Below are 19,128 nucleotides of genomic sequence, written 5' to 3'. Positions count from 1 at the left end.
GTTCGCTGAGAATCTAAGAGTCTTTAGATTTAGACTAGACCAGTTTATTTAATTTAACTTGTGTGTTTGGCAGGTCTCTGTTGCTGTGGGCCTCGCTGTGTTTACCTGCATCTTTCTGCTCATCACAGTTTTGATCATTAACAAGTGTGGTCACCAAACCAAGTTTGGTATTCACCGTAAGTGGGTTTTTTAAATTGCATGACCGTAAAACCACATGTTGACTCCTTAAACTGCATCTGTTATGCAAGATTCACATTATGTACTTCTATTTGTTTCACTACTGCTTCTAAAAACAGCCCAAAGCACATAAAAATACACAACAATTTTTAAATATATATGTATATATTTACAATAAGTCAATGTTCTAATTTCCTAAAATGCATAATTCATAAATTCAATGTTTTATTTTTGATCAGTGACCAGATTTATGACATTTTGTTAGACATGAAAAAAATCTCATTCTGTTGCCATTAAAATTGTCTTTGTTCTTCAAAGTTAATATTTTTCCTCAGGTTTTTTCCTCAGAGTTTCCACAAAACTACAGTTTGGAATCGGAGATGGTTGTGTTTCTTGGGATGTAATGGACTAATACAGCCTTGCACTGTGATGTAACTTTGCACACAAGCAGCTGCTGTTTGTTTGTTGGGCAAAGTGCCTTAATTACAGCGTAGACCTCCGCTGCCCACCGCCACGTGGTGAGAGCCATTAAAAACGATGGATTGATGGATGGATGGATGGATGGATGGATGGATGGAGGAAAAGCTAGGTCCGTGTGGACACCCCACCCTTTTCTCTCCTCACTCAGAGCTCCTAAGTGTGCCTGATTGCCTAAGTGGACTGTGCTCCCTCTTTCCTTCCCTCCATCTCCTCTGGGTTCCCTCGTTGTTGTTCCATTTTCTTCTGTTTTGGACTCTGGGGGTTCTGTGGTTTGCCTTGCTGAGTGGATTTCACAATTTGGGTCCCACTTGTTTGGCTTTTAATACTTTGCCATAGTCAGGTGTTGCTAACCATCCAGGCTTCCCGTATGGTCATTTTTCCCCAGTTCAATGTGGCCTGATTGCTGCATGGTTGATGATGGTGATTATTAGAGCTTGTCATCATCTGTCACCATGGTACCAACAATTGGGCCGCCACGTTGGTAGTGGAGTATGTTTGTCCTTCAGAAGGGAAAAATTGGGCCAGAATTGCTTCTTTTGTTGGCTGCTGCAATCAAAAGAGGTTGGAGACTGATTAGGTGTCATGTATCCATGCACCATGTTTGTCTCTTGTGTTTCATTAGGCTCATCAGTTCTCGGTAAGGAGGATGACTTGGCCGTCTCACTCCGCTTCATGAATTTTGGGACCAGCCCACCTTCCTCCGACGAAGACTCTGGTTTATCAAGTTTTGTGGAGAACCCGCAGTACTTCTGTGGCATCATCAAGGACAAAGACATGTGTAAGTGCTGGTGCAATTTACGCTCCACAGCTATTATATACATCTGCTCTCATTACAATTCTGTTTAATTCATTAGTAAATAGTTTCTGAGATATTTAGGTTTTTATATGGATTCTCGAGGTGTGTTTTTGTCTCACTGTGTGAGCACTCTTAATGCAATCTGCTTATATTTCAGAAGAGATGACGAGTCAAAATGTTGAGAGAAAAAATCCCTTTTAGACTTGAAACAAAAAAAAACATCCTAATCCCTTTTACTCATGATGTCCTGTTGCAGTTTGTCCAAGTTAGTTATCAGTTCTAAAATGTGTTTAGGGTGGTGATTAGCAGCCATATGTGAGTGAAATAATGAAGTGGACATAAATTTGATCAACCCAAGAACTGGAGAGCTGCTGCTTATTCAGGTCTACTAATTTATTAATATTTAGTTCACAAACTAAATATTTAGCTCCAAACAAAATACTTAACTGCTAGCATATTCTGTAAATATTTAACAAATATGCAAATTCACAATCAGAATTGTACTATCAAAATAAAAGCTGGGTCCTGTGAACCTCTACATAAACGTCTGTATTGCCATTTAAGCAGCTCATCCTATGTTTTAAATTGAGATGTTGTAATTGTTGTTGAGAGGAAAAGAGACAATGATGAAGTGCATCAGTAACAGTAGCAGGAGTTTAATTAAAGATTCGCAAGACCCAACTTTTACTTTGGTAGTCCACTTCTGGTTATTGCCAAGTTATTTTTGTATGTCAACTAAATATTTAGCTTGCTAAATACATATTTAGTTTGAAACGTATTTATTTTGAGGTTAAATATTTAGTTTGCTAACTAAATACTTAGATATTTAGCTTGCTATGTTATTAATTATTGTTCCAATAATTAGATATGTTAGTTGCCTGTGGTATGTTTTAACTTGTTTTAACTTGGACTGGGTGTGAAAGACCAGACCTGTCTGCTTCAGTGGTAACATTTGGCTTCCCCAGGATCGGATAGGAAATCCAATGTGGCGATACCCTAAACTGCTCAAAAACCCTTCAGTGTTATTGACTTTAAACAATTTTGCAAAGAAGAGTAGATTTAAAAAAATCCCTAATTTCCAGATCTCCGAAATGCTGGTAAAGTGGCACAAACATTGAAGTTATTCACACAGGACTTGGTTGGTTTAGATCAGTTTTTATCCCCTAATAGATTAAATCATCAATTGTAAACAAATTTACTTATCTTCATCTAATATTAAAATTAATTTTATAATCTGAAACATTTAAAGATGATAAACATACAAGAACAATTAGGGGATACATTGGTACTTTGTCCCCATGAGAATAAGCAAGTTTGAAAATATTCAGACAGATCAGCTCCAGGCTTTAGCGAGAGTGTAGCTCAGGAAAACTTGCTTTGGCTTGGATCAACGGATCTCAGCAACGGCTCCCTCACAGCTGTGTCTCTTTCTTGTTGTTGCAGGTGTGCAGCACATTAAGCGGCAGGACATTGTGTTGAAGTGGGAGCTAGGTGAAGGAGCGTTCGGCAAAGTCTACCTGGCAGAGTGTGCGAACCTCAGCCCCGACAGCGACAAGATGCTGGTTGCCATTAAGGTGAGGAAATCTTACATCGTCCCCTATGCCGCTTCAGAGGCAATTTAACAACTAATGTGCTCTAAACATCTGCAGCAGCAGTGAAAATGTCAGCCGTTAGTATGTGGTCCGAGTAGAGGAGTCACCGGTAAAGAAAACAGAACGTTTCTATTACTGCTGCAACAAAGTTACAGTTAGTGTTCAGAAGTCCTGAGTCTTCTCTAAATGGCATCCCTGGTTCAGAGGATTATTGAAGCAAAAGTGCAGTTTTCTTCCAGACCTGAAAGAAAATACAATAAATTGGTTAAAATGTCTAGCAATTTCTTAACAGTAATCCATGTTTTCCAGTTTTCCTGGAGTTTAAATGTGAAGCTACGTAACATTTATACATAACATATAAATGCGAAGCTACGTATAAATGTAGCGTAACATTTATATGGTAAGTATAAATGTTACGCTGCAGAAATGAGCTAACAGGCTCATTTCTATTAGCTTCTCTGAAATAGCCACACGATAAAAGCTCCTCACCTGAACGTCTTCATGTTTACAGTCAGGGCATTAGTTCAGAAGTTTATACTGTCATATGTTTCCATTCAGTTGTCACATGAATTTTGAGTAAACTTAAAAAAAAAAGTCATCATGCATTGTAGAACATTTTGAACAAAAGTTCCCAATTCCAGTTGAGACGGGATAACTTGGCAATAATAAATTCATAAATTAGTCTTATTTTCCTTTTTATTTATGTAGATAAGTACAGGACTTGTCTTCTCTAGGTACTGACAAATAAATAAAATAATACCCAATAATACCGACTTTAACTTCTTCTTTTAAAGCTGTTTCCTCCTCCTGCATTGTTGGAATAATACTTTGTGGTTTTAGAGTGAGCCATCGTTGTTAAAAGGCTGTCAGGTGGTTTTATACTCATCTCATGTTACACCAGGTTGATGAAAACCACAGAGGGAAATAATTATACGAGGAGATGATGGAATATGCATCTGCTCACATTTATCAGTGCATTAATCACACATGTAAACTTTTACAATACGTCGTTGCTCATCTTCGCCAAGGCGTCATTCTGGGAACATTCCCTCAATGTTCAGACTACATTTCTTCTTATGAGACAAATCTTTTAACTACTTTTAAAAATTTTTTAAAGTATTTCATTAAAAGCTTTCTTGATTCAGAAAGAGGACAAATTGTGGTGAAAAACAGTACAAAGAACAGAAGGTAATTACATTTAAAGAAGTTAAAATGTATTTTCAACAAATCGTATCAAAACAAGTCAGGCAGTGGTGAAATTGAAATATGTTAGTTTCCCACCAGGGACCCAGTTCTGACCGTAGATCACAGATTTTCAGCAGAATTTAAATTTTGTTGGTTTCTTTTATTAATTCCCAAACCATTTTGCTCATGATCAGATAATAAATGAAAGTGTTCCAGTAATAAAGCCCTGAGGAATCCCAAAGTAAAACAGATCAAAGCAGAGCTGTGTATCCCACCTGAGCTTTCAAATAAAAACCACACAGCTCACATTCATGTAAATCATAAGAAATTAAAGCGCTACAACAAACACTTGACAATTTGTTGCTAATTTATTTTATTTTTTCTTTAGACTTCCTTTGGTATGATGCCTAAAAACCCCCATCACTGATTTGTGGCATGTTCTTACACATTTCTGTTATAATTTTACTGAAAAATGATAATTTTCAACTTATCTTGCTGGATTTTAAATACATAGTATAATCCTGAAATAGGTATTATTGATAGAAGCCGTGCATTCATTTGTCTATAATATCTTTATCATAACTGAATTCACAAAAGTCATCTTATCTTCCAATGAGCTTGTAAGTGTATTTTTTATCTGTGACAATTCATTCAGATGTTGCACAAAAACACCAAGTAAAAAGAATTAAACTAACCTTTAAAATGACAAAAACACATTTGCAGGCTCATGTTATTTAATTGTATTAGAAAAACGCCCTCAAATAATGATCCTATAAGTGCCAAAGGTCAAGTAACACTATGATGTAACAGAAAGTGTCTTATTTTGGTGCAACCGTTGTTTGTTCACAGACTCTGAAGGACGCCAACGAGTCGACGCGGCAGGACTTCCAGCGGGAGGCCGAGCTGCTGACGGTCCTGCAGCATCAACACATCGTGCGTTTCTACGGCGTGTGCACAGACGGCGAGCCGCTGGCCATGGTGTTCGAGTACATGAGACACGGAGACCTCAACCGCTTCCTTCGGTACGTACAAGACCACACATCCCGCCTCTGCAGTGGGCCGCCGAGTCTCCGCCGCCCAAGCTGTTGGTCCTCATGCTGCTTAATGTTAGAACCCTGAAAGTGTTGGATGAAAGGCAGCAGCAACGCCTTCATGGCAAATGTGTCAGAGTAGGAAAAGCACAGTAGGAACGTTTCCCAGCAGTCAGTCTGCTCTCACAATACAGGAGCCTGAATCTGAAGCAGATAAGTGGAACACAGCCATCATGCCTTTCATCATGTACAGTAAGGCTGAGCGGATTGGTGGAATAATAATGTCGCTAAATGAGTGAAGAAATTAGTTCCCTAACTGTAATCTTTAGGGACAAAAAGCTCAAAAGAATCTTCTGTAGCTGTGAGGTTGAATGTTTTCTATCTGATCAATGGACTTTTTCACACAAAACATAACTGATAGACTCATAGTGGATCATTTGGTCCTAACAATTTGTAGCGTTGAAGCAGAAAAGAAACAGAATAAATTAGTTTTAACAGTAAAGTTACTTTTTTCTGCTGTTTTAAATATTGCATTTTATGCACTAGCTTTCACATACAGGTGTTTCCATTCCTTTGTGATCTGCAGACCGTTTCAGTGGTTTCTCATTTCACTTTAATTAGGATTATTTTCTGCATGCAAAAAAGTAAAAATCAAACATTTCGTAATTATGCAGATTAAAACTAACTAATGAATCAAGACCAAATGAGTGGAAGCAAACAATAAACCTTGTTTTGTCAATTTTAATCAATATTTAAATGGAAAATTAAGATGTTTGTTTTATTGTTTAAAAACGAAAATTAAAACCAACTCTAAAATAGTGTCTGTTAATTGGATGGGGAATCATGTTTATGTACAATAATCATAATGTGAAATATTAGCTAATTGTTTTTATTTTGAATCCGCTTCATATTTGCTCTAAATTTCCAGATAAATGAAAGATAAATAAACAACTTGAATTTTAGAGGAAATGAGGAGATTTTTAAAATTTTTACTGAAGGCTGTTTCTGTTTTCTGAGTTTTTCAAACTGATTCTTTTCTTCTCTACAAACGGTCAAACGGCTGATTTGCTTTGTCTGTAAATAAGATTTCTAAATTAAAAGTAGGTTTGCCTGAATAGAGGTCTAATTTCTGCAACTTTCCAAAGGCTGTTCATTTCCTGTTAATTACTACAGAAGGTTCATTTAGGCACAATTGCAAAAGGAGTTTCATATAAATTGTATTTTCTGTGCTCTTGTTGCCGTTTCAAAAGTTGAAGCTCCCTGGTTTCTAGCTCTTATTTTTCCCCTGTCAACTTATCACCATATCACTCACCGACTCCATCAACATATCAAGCCTTCCTGGCTTGATATGCTCTAATGTATGTGATTCATGCATTGAGACTCTCCTGCAGGTAATGGCAGGCCACACGCTGCCCTGGATCCACTCAGGTTCCCTCTGACCGCGTCTTGGAAATGAAATTCTCTGCGTTTCGTCTTATTCTCAACATAAATAGCTGCTTTAAAAGTTGCCAAAAAGCCACTCAGAAATGTTGAGAAATATGTGATGAAGGTTTTTCCATATTTTTTTTTGTAATATTCAGATTTGTCTTAAACAGTAGATACAATGATAGACACAACCTCTGTCTTATTTTTAAGTTCTTGAACAGCAGCATCTATTTACTGTTATTTAATTCTTGACGTCTGGATTGGATTGAGGAAAAACTGGACATTTTTTTTCCTCTTTTTAATTTTTTTGTGATTTAGTTAAATCTGAATGTCCTGAGGAAACAGGTGCATTGATCTTATATTTAAACTGAAAATCTAACAAATATATAAATTATAACCAGACTAATTTGTGTCTGAATCTGAATTTGTGTCAGTTTTGTGTTTTAGCAATGAAGAAATGCCAAATACTGGCTGATTATTTTCTTTCAGATTACCCAGAATAGTTTTGTTACATAAAATTCTCTGAAAGGAAGAAAATCCAAGTTATTTTTTGTCTTTCGTTTTCATCAGATTTGTGATTCTTCTGAAGATTAAACTTTATGAATTTCTGAAATGTTTTTGGGAAAAAAAAGTTTTTGTTTGGCACATTTGTGGAAAAAAACTTTCCCACCTGTCTTTGTGCAAATCGGGTTTATTTGCTTTGTTCGTTTTCAAAGGAAATTCTCTTTACTGGTTAACTCAGGCCACATTTCAATAAAATAGAGTTAGAAAAATGCTGTTTCTGAGGTTTTATCTAACCGGCTGATTTTGATTTTAACAAATTTAAATCTTTTCTTTGTAATGTGTAACAAAAGAAAGAAAAAAAAACTGCTCCAGATAGAAAAGTTTTGAATTTAGGAGAAATTGAAGGAAATAAAAGATGATTGATTATTTATAGATGAAAGCATGTGTTGTATTTGATGAATCAGAATCAACTTGATTGGTTAAGATTTTTTTACACAACAAAATAAATTTATCAGTTATCAAGCACTCACAGTGTTCATCCATAAAGGTTAAATATAAAAATTAGGCTTATGGGACAATATGTGTATATAATTGCAGGCATTATTTTTGTATAAAAGAAAGAAATAGAGAAGGATTGTTGTGATTGTGCAAAGATTTTTTGTTTTTTTTTTAGTTTTCCAAAAGAATTGATGACTTCACAGGCTGTTAGGTTTTTATTAGTTTTTATTGTGTTTATGGGGGAAGAGACTGTCTCTGTAGTGCCACCTGCAGCTAAACGTCTAAACAGACTGTGTCCAGGATGTGTGAGATCTGCAGAAATGTTATCTGCCTTTTTCTCGACCCAAGAACTGTACAAGTTCTGGATGTCAAAGACGAGGAAGATTTCAACTCCTTTGCAATAATTAGACTCAGTTTATGCTTCAAGGATAAAGTGTTGGAATATCGTTCTATCTGCTCGGCTCATGTTAGGTTGTATAATGAGTGAGCTAAATAAACCTGGAGCTCCAGGATGTGATTCAGAACAAGTCAAGGCCGAGGGCAGCTTCATTGTTAGCGAGATGGTATTAATAAAAATGACAGACTTTAATCTTCAGAAGATTTTTCTGTGTTAAGAAACACTGATTTAAAAAAAAGAAAAACATTTGAGCGAAAGCAGAAAATCCTGCTGTAGTTGAATTGATTTATTATCTAAGGGGTCAGAGACAAAATGACTTTTGCTGTCTTACATGCTGATAGAAAAGCTTAAATTTTGTAATTTTGATAAATCATTCAGAAAACAACAGAAGGACTTGAAGGGAAGTGAACCAATTAGAGCTCAGTTGGCACCTTGGAAACAATCTGAGAAAGTATGGGAGTAGATGGAGTCAAAACAGATCGCCGGGTGTCCTGCACAGGAGACAGACTGGAAATGAAAACACACGCCAACCCTCCATCCAAAAAAAACAAAACAAAACAAAACACGTGTGTGTGCATTCACACAGGCTTTTTCTGAGATATATGTTCAGGGACGGTTCGAAATCACATTTCCAGAAAACAGAGTGGGTGAGTTCTTTGAGAGCCTCCACGTTGCAGCTGCTTTCCCACCCTGCCACCTGCCTTTTAAACTAATAGTGATTGTATAGACAACTTCCTTTGTAATATGGAGAGGAGAGAGATTAGGATGGATGGATGACACATGGAGACACATCAGCTGTGATTTGCTCATTTAGCCAGTTGGATGTCAGAGTGGGTGTTCATGATCCGCAGAAACAACAGCGCGTTAATGTGCTCTGCATCTCTGAATTACATTATTGCAAATCAATTGTGGGCGTATTACAAGCCTCGTGTTTTCTATTAAGCGTTGGCTTTAAATGGCTTTATTGTGGCGCGGTGGTGCTGACCACGTCTGTCGCGCTCCGGGGGCTTGGACTGGATGCGACTGAAAGTGTTCAATCTGCAGATTGCTCGCTGAGGTCATTGTTCCTCAGGTGACCCAAGGTTGGTGCCGTAATTACAAATACGCTGAGAGGCCAATCTGAGTGTTTTCATAATCATAAACAGCCAATAGTAGATGAATTATTACAAGGAGCTGCAGGTTCTTCAGCCATGTGGGGCCACATGACCTTGTCTGCATTTATTACGGCTCTCATGTTCCGCTCTTAAAATACAAACATATAACAGTAGCTATTACATGTTTTAACATACAGGTTCCCAACGTGCATCGAAGAACAGCTGAGGTTCGTTTGTCAGATTTTGAAAGGAGCAACCGTTAAGCAATATTTCTTATGATTTTCTTAAATGTCGTGTTTTCTTGATCTGTAAGCAGGAAATCATCATAATTAATGGGAATAAAGAGTTTAAAACTTAACACTTTGTGTGACTAATCTAAACTGTTTCACTTTTTCTAAATTATTGTAAATCTTTTAAATAAAACGGTTCACTTATTACTCATCCGTGAAGCTGAGTGAAGTTGTGCCCCACATCTTTTTCAAATGAAATGAAGCAGCGACTCCCCCAGTCAGCTCCTTCAGACTAGCCGACAGCAATTAGCAAGCACCTGGTGGCATTATATGAGCTACTAATCAGTAAAACTCTGATAAAAAAAAAAACGTTGTTAAAGTGTTAATACAGGAGTGATCCTGTGATGACTTGAAGAAAGTGGAGTTTCAGACCCAATTTCAAGGCGCTAAATTACAAAGTCATATTTCTTTTTAAGTCATATTTGATATAAATAGCATTTATATAGTAACTGAAGTTAACATAGTTACTCGAATATGCTGGAAAACGCATAATACTGCCGATTTAAACAACTAACATACCAACAACAATAACCGCCGCCTGTCTTCTGCGTTTCCCCCACAGAGCTCACGGCCCGGACGCTCGTATCCTGGAGGAGTCCAAGTTGCCCCCGTTGGGCCAGCTGACTCTGCCCCAGATGCTGCAGATCGCCGCCCAGATCGCCTCAGGCATGGTTTACCTGGCGTCGCTGCACTTCGTCCACCGCGACCTGGCCACACGCAACTGTCTGGTGGCAGAAGGCCTGGTGGTGAAAATCGGAGACTTCGGTATGTCCAGAGACATCTACAGCACAGACTACTACCGGGTACGTGTCTGGAGGTCCACCCACATTTTAGCTGTTTCCTTTGATATTTCTTCTGTGCGGTTAAGTGTTTTGCTGGATGGTCGCCCTCATCCTCAGGTTGGTGGACGCACGATGCTTCCGATCCGCTGGATGCCGCCGGAGAGCATCATGTACAGGAAGTTTACAACGGAGAGCGACATCTGGAGCTTCGGAGTCGTTCTTTGGGAAATCTTCACCTATGGCAAACAACCCTGGTACCAGCTGTCCAACAGTGAGGTAAATAAAATGCTTTTTATTGGAACATTTTACTTTTCATGTTCAGTTTGGTGGAATATATTTAATCTAAATTATTTCCAGTTCTTACTGACGATTCTAAAATTGAAGTTAAAGTAAAAATAATGTATGATTTGATATGAGTTTAAGCTGCCCTGAGTGTGTTATTCTGGTTTTGATAAAAACAGAAAATGAGAAAAGAGAAGTGAAAAAAAGAACATAAACATGAATATATTTACACATACATTCTTTAAAATAAGTATTTAATACAACAAATATTGAAATAGGTGAGTTTTCTATGAAGGATTTGAAGTTAAGTTGCACAAAAAAATTCACAAATAGGCAGGTGTCCAATGTCTGACCATAAAGATATTTATTCACTTGGCAGCAATCCATCCTCCTTAACAAGTATATGGCGATAGTGGAAAGAAAAAACAGTTCTAACTGGAAGAAGCATTCTTAGTGCCTGCAATAATTTAACAGTGGAAGATAATTTCAACTCTGATGGTGACTAACCTCTACTGTACATGTTTTGTTTTGATTTGAATTAATCAAATTATTATCCTTTAAATGAACTTTTCAACTCATATTAGCACAGATACCTGAGTCTGGATTGTTTCTCTCTCATCGTTTTACCTGTCTGCCCACTGCAGCCTTACATATTCTGCACTCCTGAGCTAATCAATAAGTTCATAGTAATTAAGGGCGGTCCAGTCTGGCCTTTTTAGCTTAAGCACCAAGAAGTGGGTCTCCACTGTGACCACAGCGGTGCTATTACAGGCCAGGAGCCGCTCTTCTTTCCAGAGAAGGGTGGATCACTTTTCCCCTGCACTCGATTCTAATCTCATTGGCTTCATTTCTGCCCTATGGCAATAAGGTGTAACCTCATTATCTTAATCTGTCTCGCCTGGTGAGGGACAGGTGAAATTATCATGTTGCCTAAATACTGAGCGGCGGAGATAAATCACCCCAACCTGACGCGGCGGCAGCAGGCATTTCAGTGGCTCGTTAGGAGTCGACTGTCTGACGGCTCATTTTGGTGTGAAGTGGCTCTGGTGACGCGGCGTCTTCAGCTCACTTAATCAAGCAAAGGTTAACGGCAGTAAAAAGAGTCAGGTGGAGATGCTAGACTTTATTCACTGAGCGGAGCAAAGCTGTGAACTGTACCAGTCACTGCAGACATCACTGGCTGCTTTCCATTGTCCCAGAGTCCCTGCTAATGGACACCGATCTGTATAGAGTAACGTTGCTTTTAAAGATTAAAACTGGTGAGGCCGGATGTCTGGATTCAGAAAGTTTAGTGTGTTTGCTTTAGAGGATCACAGTTAAGTTACACAGTTGGGTTTCTCAGGACTTATTACAAAACAGAGGGTTGACTGTATTTAAATTTGCTATTCAGCACAATTCAGTTTATTTTAGGGATTATAATACATAAAATTTGATTTATGTATTAAAGAATTTTAGCAGAATTAATTGCTTTTTTTTTGTTGTTAGAAAATTCAGAGCTGGAACCTTTGTTGCGTGTTTCTGGTACACCCGTGAATTTGATGCACAACCAACAGCAGCGATGGAACAAAGAGCAGCTTCTTTTGAGCCACCAGGGCTTCATTTTTAATTCAGAAAAATGACCTGATGGGATGATGAAAAATACTATTGTTGTGCTGAAGTTGTGCTGACAGGAATTAGACATGTAGTAGCAGCAACATGTGAACTTTGAATGGATATAATATCACTTTGCACCAATCTGGTGATTACAATAACTAATATCTTTGTTTTTGACCTCATATGTATATTTAATAAATAATTTAGCAGCAGGGGTTTTGAACTGTAAAATGTTACTTATTTTGTCCACTGTTGTTGATTGGAAGGTTTGGTTAAAAATTTTAATCGACTCCCATCACTAATTTATTTTTATGGCACAATTTGACAACAGATCATCTTAAATCTGCCCTTTTCTGTAAGAATGTTGCAACAGTAGAAAGGAACAACTTTCTGTGAGGAAAACAAAGTACGCAGAGTTACTGAAGCAATATCTCCATTAATGGGTTGAGCCAGGAGCCTCTAGCCTGAGAGTAGTTTCCTTCAGAAATAATGACATAATTATTATTCCTATGAGCTCCGTCCAGACAGATACAAACTTAGATATAGAAACACTAACTTCATCGAGTTAATGGCCTCAACTACTCTACCGATGTCTCCAACCCGGGAACAGAGAGACGAACAAAGTACTAAGCTGTGAGTGTTTTCTCTTCCAAGTAGGAGCACAGAGACTTCACAAGATCAGTCAATGATTTCACTTCTGGAAGGAAAAACCCCAAAAGGAAACAAAGTTAATGTTTAAGGTAGCATTAGTAATTTGCTAATTCTCTGTGGAAAAACAATTCACTCCAGATATTAATCTAAACCTGAGTGGAAGCAAAATATAAAAGCAGGGATTTGAATGAGAGGTGCTGCTGTCCATGGTGCTGGACACTCATTATATGCTAGAGAGACCAACATTAGCAGACGCTGCTGTTCAATAGGCTCAAAATGAAACAATATTCTTCATTTCTTAGTAATCAAAACCTTCTAGATTTAGGGAAAGCGTATGGCGGGACATGTTAGAGCACTGCAGACGTTTTTAGCTGAAACTGTCTTGAAAAAAATCTGAGATTTTTCAGCTTCATTTTTAGCTAAATGCTAATTAGCAAACAGCCTGTAATCTGGAAGATTGCTGTGTGAGAAAGACGCTCACATTGATTGATGTGAACCTTGGCTTGTGTCACACGACTGTCAGCAAAACTATTTTATAGGAGATCCGTTTGTTGATTTTGATTGGCTATTTAGAAGCACTGATGCCTTTAATGAGTTCACAGAACGGTCGGTGTTTATGGCATGTTTGCTGGTTACTGGCTTGTGTGTTGTTGATGTTTTGTACCATTCCTCACTAAGACAAACAGAAACCTTGACGGTTTTGAAAAAGCAGATTCTTTTATTCTGTCTTAATAAACCTCTCAACAAACATCGTCACAGGTCTTACAGAACACATCAGCTCGAAAACTTCACAGCTTTTAAATGTAATTGTCGGCACTGTAAATAGACTATTCTGTTTTTTCCCTCTATTGTACTGAGCTGGATCCAGAAACAGACTGGCGCTTCGTAAACTACAGGCTACCTGCTACACATAAAGATATGTTTATGTTGGTTCTGCATCCTGCAGCTTTATCTGCCGGAGTGGAACGAAGCGACTCAGGGCCATGAAAAGCAGATAAATAGGACAATGCTGAAAGCAGCAAGAGGATGTGGTGTGCTGTTCCAAAACCTGCATTGTTCAAAACATGAACACTTCATAATGGATACGCAAGGAAAGATCTGAGTTTGGAGTCAGGCGGCCTAAAGAAATCAACAGTTTACTGGTTGTTCTACTTTTCTAAGTCTCCAGTTGGCAGGAAGTGAGTGAGATCAAACAGGATGTGTGTTTTTATAGATGAGCTGGGGGAATAAATCAGAATATTTGTCTCTCTAGTTGTTGTGGAGGAATTTTGGCTCATTTCTCCGAACAACATTGTTTCAGTTCATTGAGTTTTCAGTTTCTGCACAGCTCTGTCCAATCAGTCCAATCACTCTGAGCCTGGACTTTGACTGGGCCGTTGCAACAGCTTGATTCTATTCTTTTTCATCGGTTGTGGATTTGTTGCTGTGTCGGACAGATGTGTTTCTTTGGTCTGTAGAGTAGCTCATGGTCTGGGAAATTCAATCCAAATACGATTCTTTCAGAGTGGAGCTGTGATATTAGCAGTGATGAAGATTATTGAATGTGTTTGATTTGTTCTTTTAAATGTGAACATTGGAAATTGTTTGTTTTTGCTCTTCTAAAGTGCTTTGACCAGCGGAGCTGAGGTGCTGCCTGTGGGGCTCGGCTCCTGAACACTGAGCTTATTTAGACACCTTTTTGACACTGAGCTTTGTGGTCTCAATTTCTTGCCACAAAGGCGGGTAAATCAATACATTCACTGGATCCATACATAAGAGAACTGCTGGTTTATTCCTGCTGGGCCTACAAGGGAACATTAGGGATCAGCCAGCCTGGTTAAAATGCTGTAAATACAGAAAACACCCCAGTTTTTAAAGTTTGTACGACCTTAAAAAACATCTAGAATAATAAAATTATATCACTGGAATGATCTAACCTTTACTTTGATCACATTTAGTGATTATTCTGGTGCTGCTGTTAGTTTTTAACCCCTAATGATTCCTGTAAGATTCCATTTTTCTAATTTATTAATTTTCTTAAACTGATCAGTATCTAGGAACCTTTAATCAGTAACCCATGACTTCTTGTTTCCCTGAGGTGTAAATATAATGTGACACAAAGGCCCATTTTACACAAGACGATGGTTTACTATTAGACAGCTGCAGTAAAGTGTCTCCATGGCAACCCCCAGACACCATGTAATCTGTTTCTTTGAGGCAGGAAAAAGACTTTTTAAAGGTCTACCATCACAAATGTAAACATGGGAAGTTTAGTGAAGTCTGTTGAAACTTTGTGCTTTCAACCTTTCACCAACAAACAGTCCAAGGGAGGTTAACATGAAAACTGCCCACATGCCCACTTATTAGCATGGTGGAGGGTCTGTGATGCTGTGGGCCTGTTTCTCTTAAAAACACTCTGAGAAAATGCATGGCCTTCTTTGAAACAGAATCAACCTCACCTGCTGAAGAATGTTTTTAAAAATATAAATGTAACAAATTCAGGCTTTAGCAGTTTTCAGTTTTTCATTGAATAATTGCATTAACAGCACCAAGAATGCATGTTTTTATGTAAAATTGGAAACAATGTGCCTTTTGTTCCCACTTAGAAGAAAATATATTCATCAGTTTTTCTTTCAAAATTTTACATTCATTTGTATTTTAAAACCTAAATATAGAAATTAAAATTTATTATATGATTATTTAAAAAAACTAATATTTTTGTTACTGAACCAGCTTTATAGTTAGAATACAGATAAAAATACTTCACTCATTTCAGAAAGTAAAAAGGTTTTCTTGAAAATCGTCTCAAAGTTGCAGTTAGACCTTCCCCTAACACACTTCTTCCTTCCACTAAACTTCCTATGAGTATATTTTAACTTAATTAACTTTAATTTTGAGTCTGTCCCAAGTTTGTGAAAAACAATTACTCATTTAAAGAAAAAATTTAAAAAAGCTTTCATTACATTTATATTACAGATAAACTGTCCTTTTCATGCTTAATCGAATCAGTCGATGTTATTTCCATCCCAACAGGCCATTGAATGCATCACGCAGGGGCGGGAGCTGGAGCGGCCCCGGACCTGCCCCAAGGAGGTGTACCTGCTGATGCACGGCTGCTGGCAGAGGGAGCCCCAGCAGAGGATGGTCATCAAGGACATCCACAGCCGCCTGCTGGAGCTGGTCAAGAACCCGCCCGTTTACCTGGACATCCTGGGCTGAAGCGGGCCGAGACGCAGCCAGGGAGCAGAAATCAAAGACTCAAAGCGTTGGGATTTACGTTAGTCACTGTAAACTGCTTATGTTGCTTCATTTATTTCTATTTTGGAGATAAGCTTTTCGCCCCATTTCTACTCGACTCAGAGTCCTGCTTTCTCCCCTGAGCTGCTCTGGAAAAATGTCAAATGTTTACCAAAGTGTTAAAAAGTTTATCTGCTGTGGGATCAGTGGGATGGGATGGGATGTGCATGGAAAGTGTAACTTGAAGATGAGGATTTCGTAAGATTTTGCAGCTTTAAAAAAAAGTGTTTTCTGGATTTGGATGCAGCAGGAAGGTGTTTGTGTAACGTATCTGAGTGGGGGGTTCCTGTACATGTAAATAAGAAAAACCCAATGAAAGAATGGTTTTCATGTGTCAAATTGTCTGTATCATATACTTATTTTTCAAAAAAAAAAGAAACAAAAAGATTTGTTGAATATGAAGTGGAGAGAATAATCCCCATGTTTACATTTAATGTGGACAGAAATGCGTTTCCAGTCAGCGGTGGTTTGACCTGCGACACACTCCACACCGGCTTTTTCCTCAAAATTAGCAACATTTTAACATGCAACTGTGAGAAAGAAAAAAAATCAAAGCACTGCAGTGAAATCTGGTAAGAGGGCAGGATGGTGGGGGGGTGAAAGCCTGAGATGGTTTGAGAGGCAACAGATGGATTAAAGAGTGACTCCAGGAGGGACAGATGGCGCTGAAAGTGAAACTGGAGAGAAAAAAACAAGATCAGGTGAACAAACCACTGCAGCGCCTCGTGTAAATATTACATGTATATACGCTGCATTAGTGTCTCATTTATGTGCAGAAGAGATCAGAAGTTTACATACGCTTTTGGGGGCATGCATTATTAATTTTGGGTTGTTTTTGATTTATTATAACCAGCCAGCTTTTTTTTTATCAGATAAAACATTTAGTTGCACGTGTTTGAATTTGTGTTTTTTCAAGTGTAATGTAGCTCAGAAATTCACTCTAATCTTTTAGCAAAGCCAACATTCAAAGACAGAATATTACCAAATATTTTAGTCTGGTTTTTGGAGCAAATATCTAAGTGCTCTTGAAGTAAGAAAAAAAAACAACTTTCAGCTTTTTTAGAATCAATAATTCCTTAATATTGATTTTAAAAATTACAAGTTCCATTGTCAGATTAATTCACTTACAACACAGGAAAAATGTCTTGTAAGAAAAATTATTTTCCAGTGGAATATTCCCAAGCTTTGTCTTATTTTAAGTGTACTAAGATATTTGTGCAAAAACAAAAAGTAGAAAATGGCTTGGTAAGATTTTGTGTTTTTGCAGTGTAGAAATGCGGACACAGATCACACACACACACACGCACACACACACACACACACACCAACTCATGTTAATAGCTTCCCAAATACCCAACCTCAACCTTTCTGAAAATGCTTGAAAAAGAAAACCAAGCTAAAGAAAATGAATCCATTTAAATCAAGATAGATGCATGTTCTATCTTTCCAAGGTTTAAAAAAAAATAAAGGAATTATTTCGTTTAGATATAATAATGAGGTCGATGCTCATGTTGAGTGTACGTAAACTTCTGACTCAGACTGTATCTTCATTGTTCATCCAGCACTTTGTATATTGTCTGGCCTTAAAAATAAAGTTGTTTGAAAAAAAAAATAAAGAAATAAAAAAAAAGGAGTGTCAGAGTCCCTGTGCATCGGTCAATCAATCATTAAGATGCTCTTCACAGTGAATAATGATCTGTGCTCTCGTCTGTACTTAAAAGTTCGGCATCTTAACAAGCTATTCAGGAGCCTTCTCTTATTTTGACGAACTAATCAGCAACCTGTGACGTCTCCTTGGGATGCTCAGCAGACGGTTATTGAAAAGGAATAATCATGTTTCATATTGCCTTACCGTCACCCCCCTCAGCAAACAAACACCCTCCAAAAAAATTAAATAAAAATCTCGCCTCCATCACTCTGTATGCAGAGCGTCTCTGGGGAGGGGTAATGGATTGTGAGTAATGCTATCATCCCTTTCTCCCCTCCTCCCTGGTGTACCGGGGGGAGGACGGAGAGACGAGGGGCATCTGGTGAAAAATAAATAAAAAAAACACTTGGAGGACTCGTGTCTGGCATATTGTTTCTTCTAGAGTCTTACAAGCAGATTCGGCCCAGATAGGATTAGAACAGAGTGTAGTGTTTGTCCCTGGTCTCCTTAAGGGCTCCCTTTGTGGTTTCAGAATGAAGCTTTTTTTAATAAGCACTCGAGGCTCCACCCTGGTTGGATGTGGAATATGGAGGATAATAAGAGCTGGAAATGAGGCCATTTTTAAAATGGAAGTCTTATTAGAGCTTTGCAGCAGGAAACTTTCCTTTTCAGTCCTTCACCTCATCTCATAATGTACGCACACAGAATATTGATTCCTCATAATAATTATTTCTTTTAGGATAATGGCAGAGCCAATTCATTGTGGTCTGTGTGCACAGCTAATAATAAACCACTCGGTGTGCTTTGCAGACCACCTTGTGAGGTCTCACAGTAGGAAAAGAAAGGAAGCTAATGAATCAAAAGTATGGCCGACAAGACTGCACAACTTGATCAAGCTTTTAAAAACCGTCCAGTATTTTATCCTGCAGCCCTTTAATTTATCTTCTAGGGTTCAATATTTGAGAAATGTTCAAGAATTGCAAAAAAAAAAATCTGAATTTTAAGTTAAATGCATTCAAGTAAACTGATAAAATGCAAGTAAAACATAAAAAAAAACTTAAATTAAAAAACCTCACTGAAGGATTTTAATTAAAATTATAAAATATTTTTAAATATCTAAAAGCGACCCCAGTGCTGATTTTGTCAGACAGAAACCCGGTTCTAACGCTAAATATTTTTGCTCCCAAACCTGATTTACCTGCAGAATAATCTTCGCCCTCTCCTTACTCTTCGCTGCTCTGCCTGGAGTCAAGCTTCTCGTTCTGCACTGCCCTCTGGTGGTCGCAAACACGAACTGCTCAGGCTCATTGGATGAGAGGCATCGATTTTATCAGCATGCTTCGCTGTTTGTAACACAGAACTCAAAGATAGTTCTCACCTTTTCTTCTGCAGGTGTTCTGACCAATCGGGAGGCTTCATCCCTGCAG

General features: G+C 38.0%; 1 protein-coding gene across 5 annotated transcripts in view; it reads left to right on the top strand.

Moving 5' to 3' along the window:
* The window catches only part of ntrk1 (neurotrophic tyrosine kinase, receptor, type 1), a 36,278-nt gene extending 18,990 nt beyond the window's left edge, over positions 1-17,288 (top strand). For 3 of the 5 annotated variants that reach the window (XM_044116086.1, XM_044116082.1, XM_044116083.1), the window contains 6 exons: positions 74-176; positions 1,280-1,435; positions 2,897-3,027; positions 5,080-5,252; positions 10,032-10,527; positions 15,790-17,288. In XM_044116086.1, the coding sequence (XP_043972021.1) occupies positions 74-176; positions 1,280-1,435; positions 2,897-3,027; positions 5,080-5,252; positions 10,032-10,527; positions 15,790-15,975 (1,245 nt within the window). In that variant the 3' untranslated portion in view covers positions 15,976-17,288. The remainder of the gene's footprint in view (positions 1-73; positions 177-1,279; positions 1,436-2,896; positions 3,028-5,079; positions 5,253-10,031; positions 10,528-15,789) is intronic. The other 2 variants (XM_044116087.1, XM_044116085.1) reach the window with 2 other exon arrangements.
* The last annotated feature ends 1,840 nt before the right edge of the window (positions 17,289-19,128 follow it).

Source organism: Gambusia affinis, linkage group LG05, assembly GCF_019740435.1.
Source record: "Gambusia affinis linkage group LG05, SWU_Gaff_1.0, whole genome shotgun sequence".
Lineage (NCBI taxonomy): Eukaryota > Metazoa > Chordata > Actinopteri > Cyprinodontiformes > Poeciliidae > Gambusia > Gambusia affinis.
This window is presented reverse-complemented; position numbering and strand designations above follow the sequence as displayed.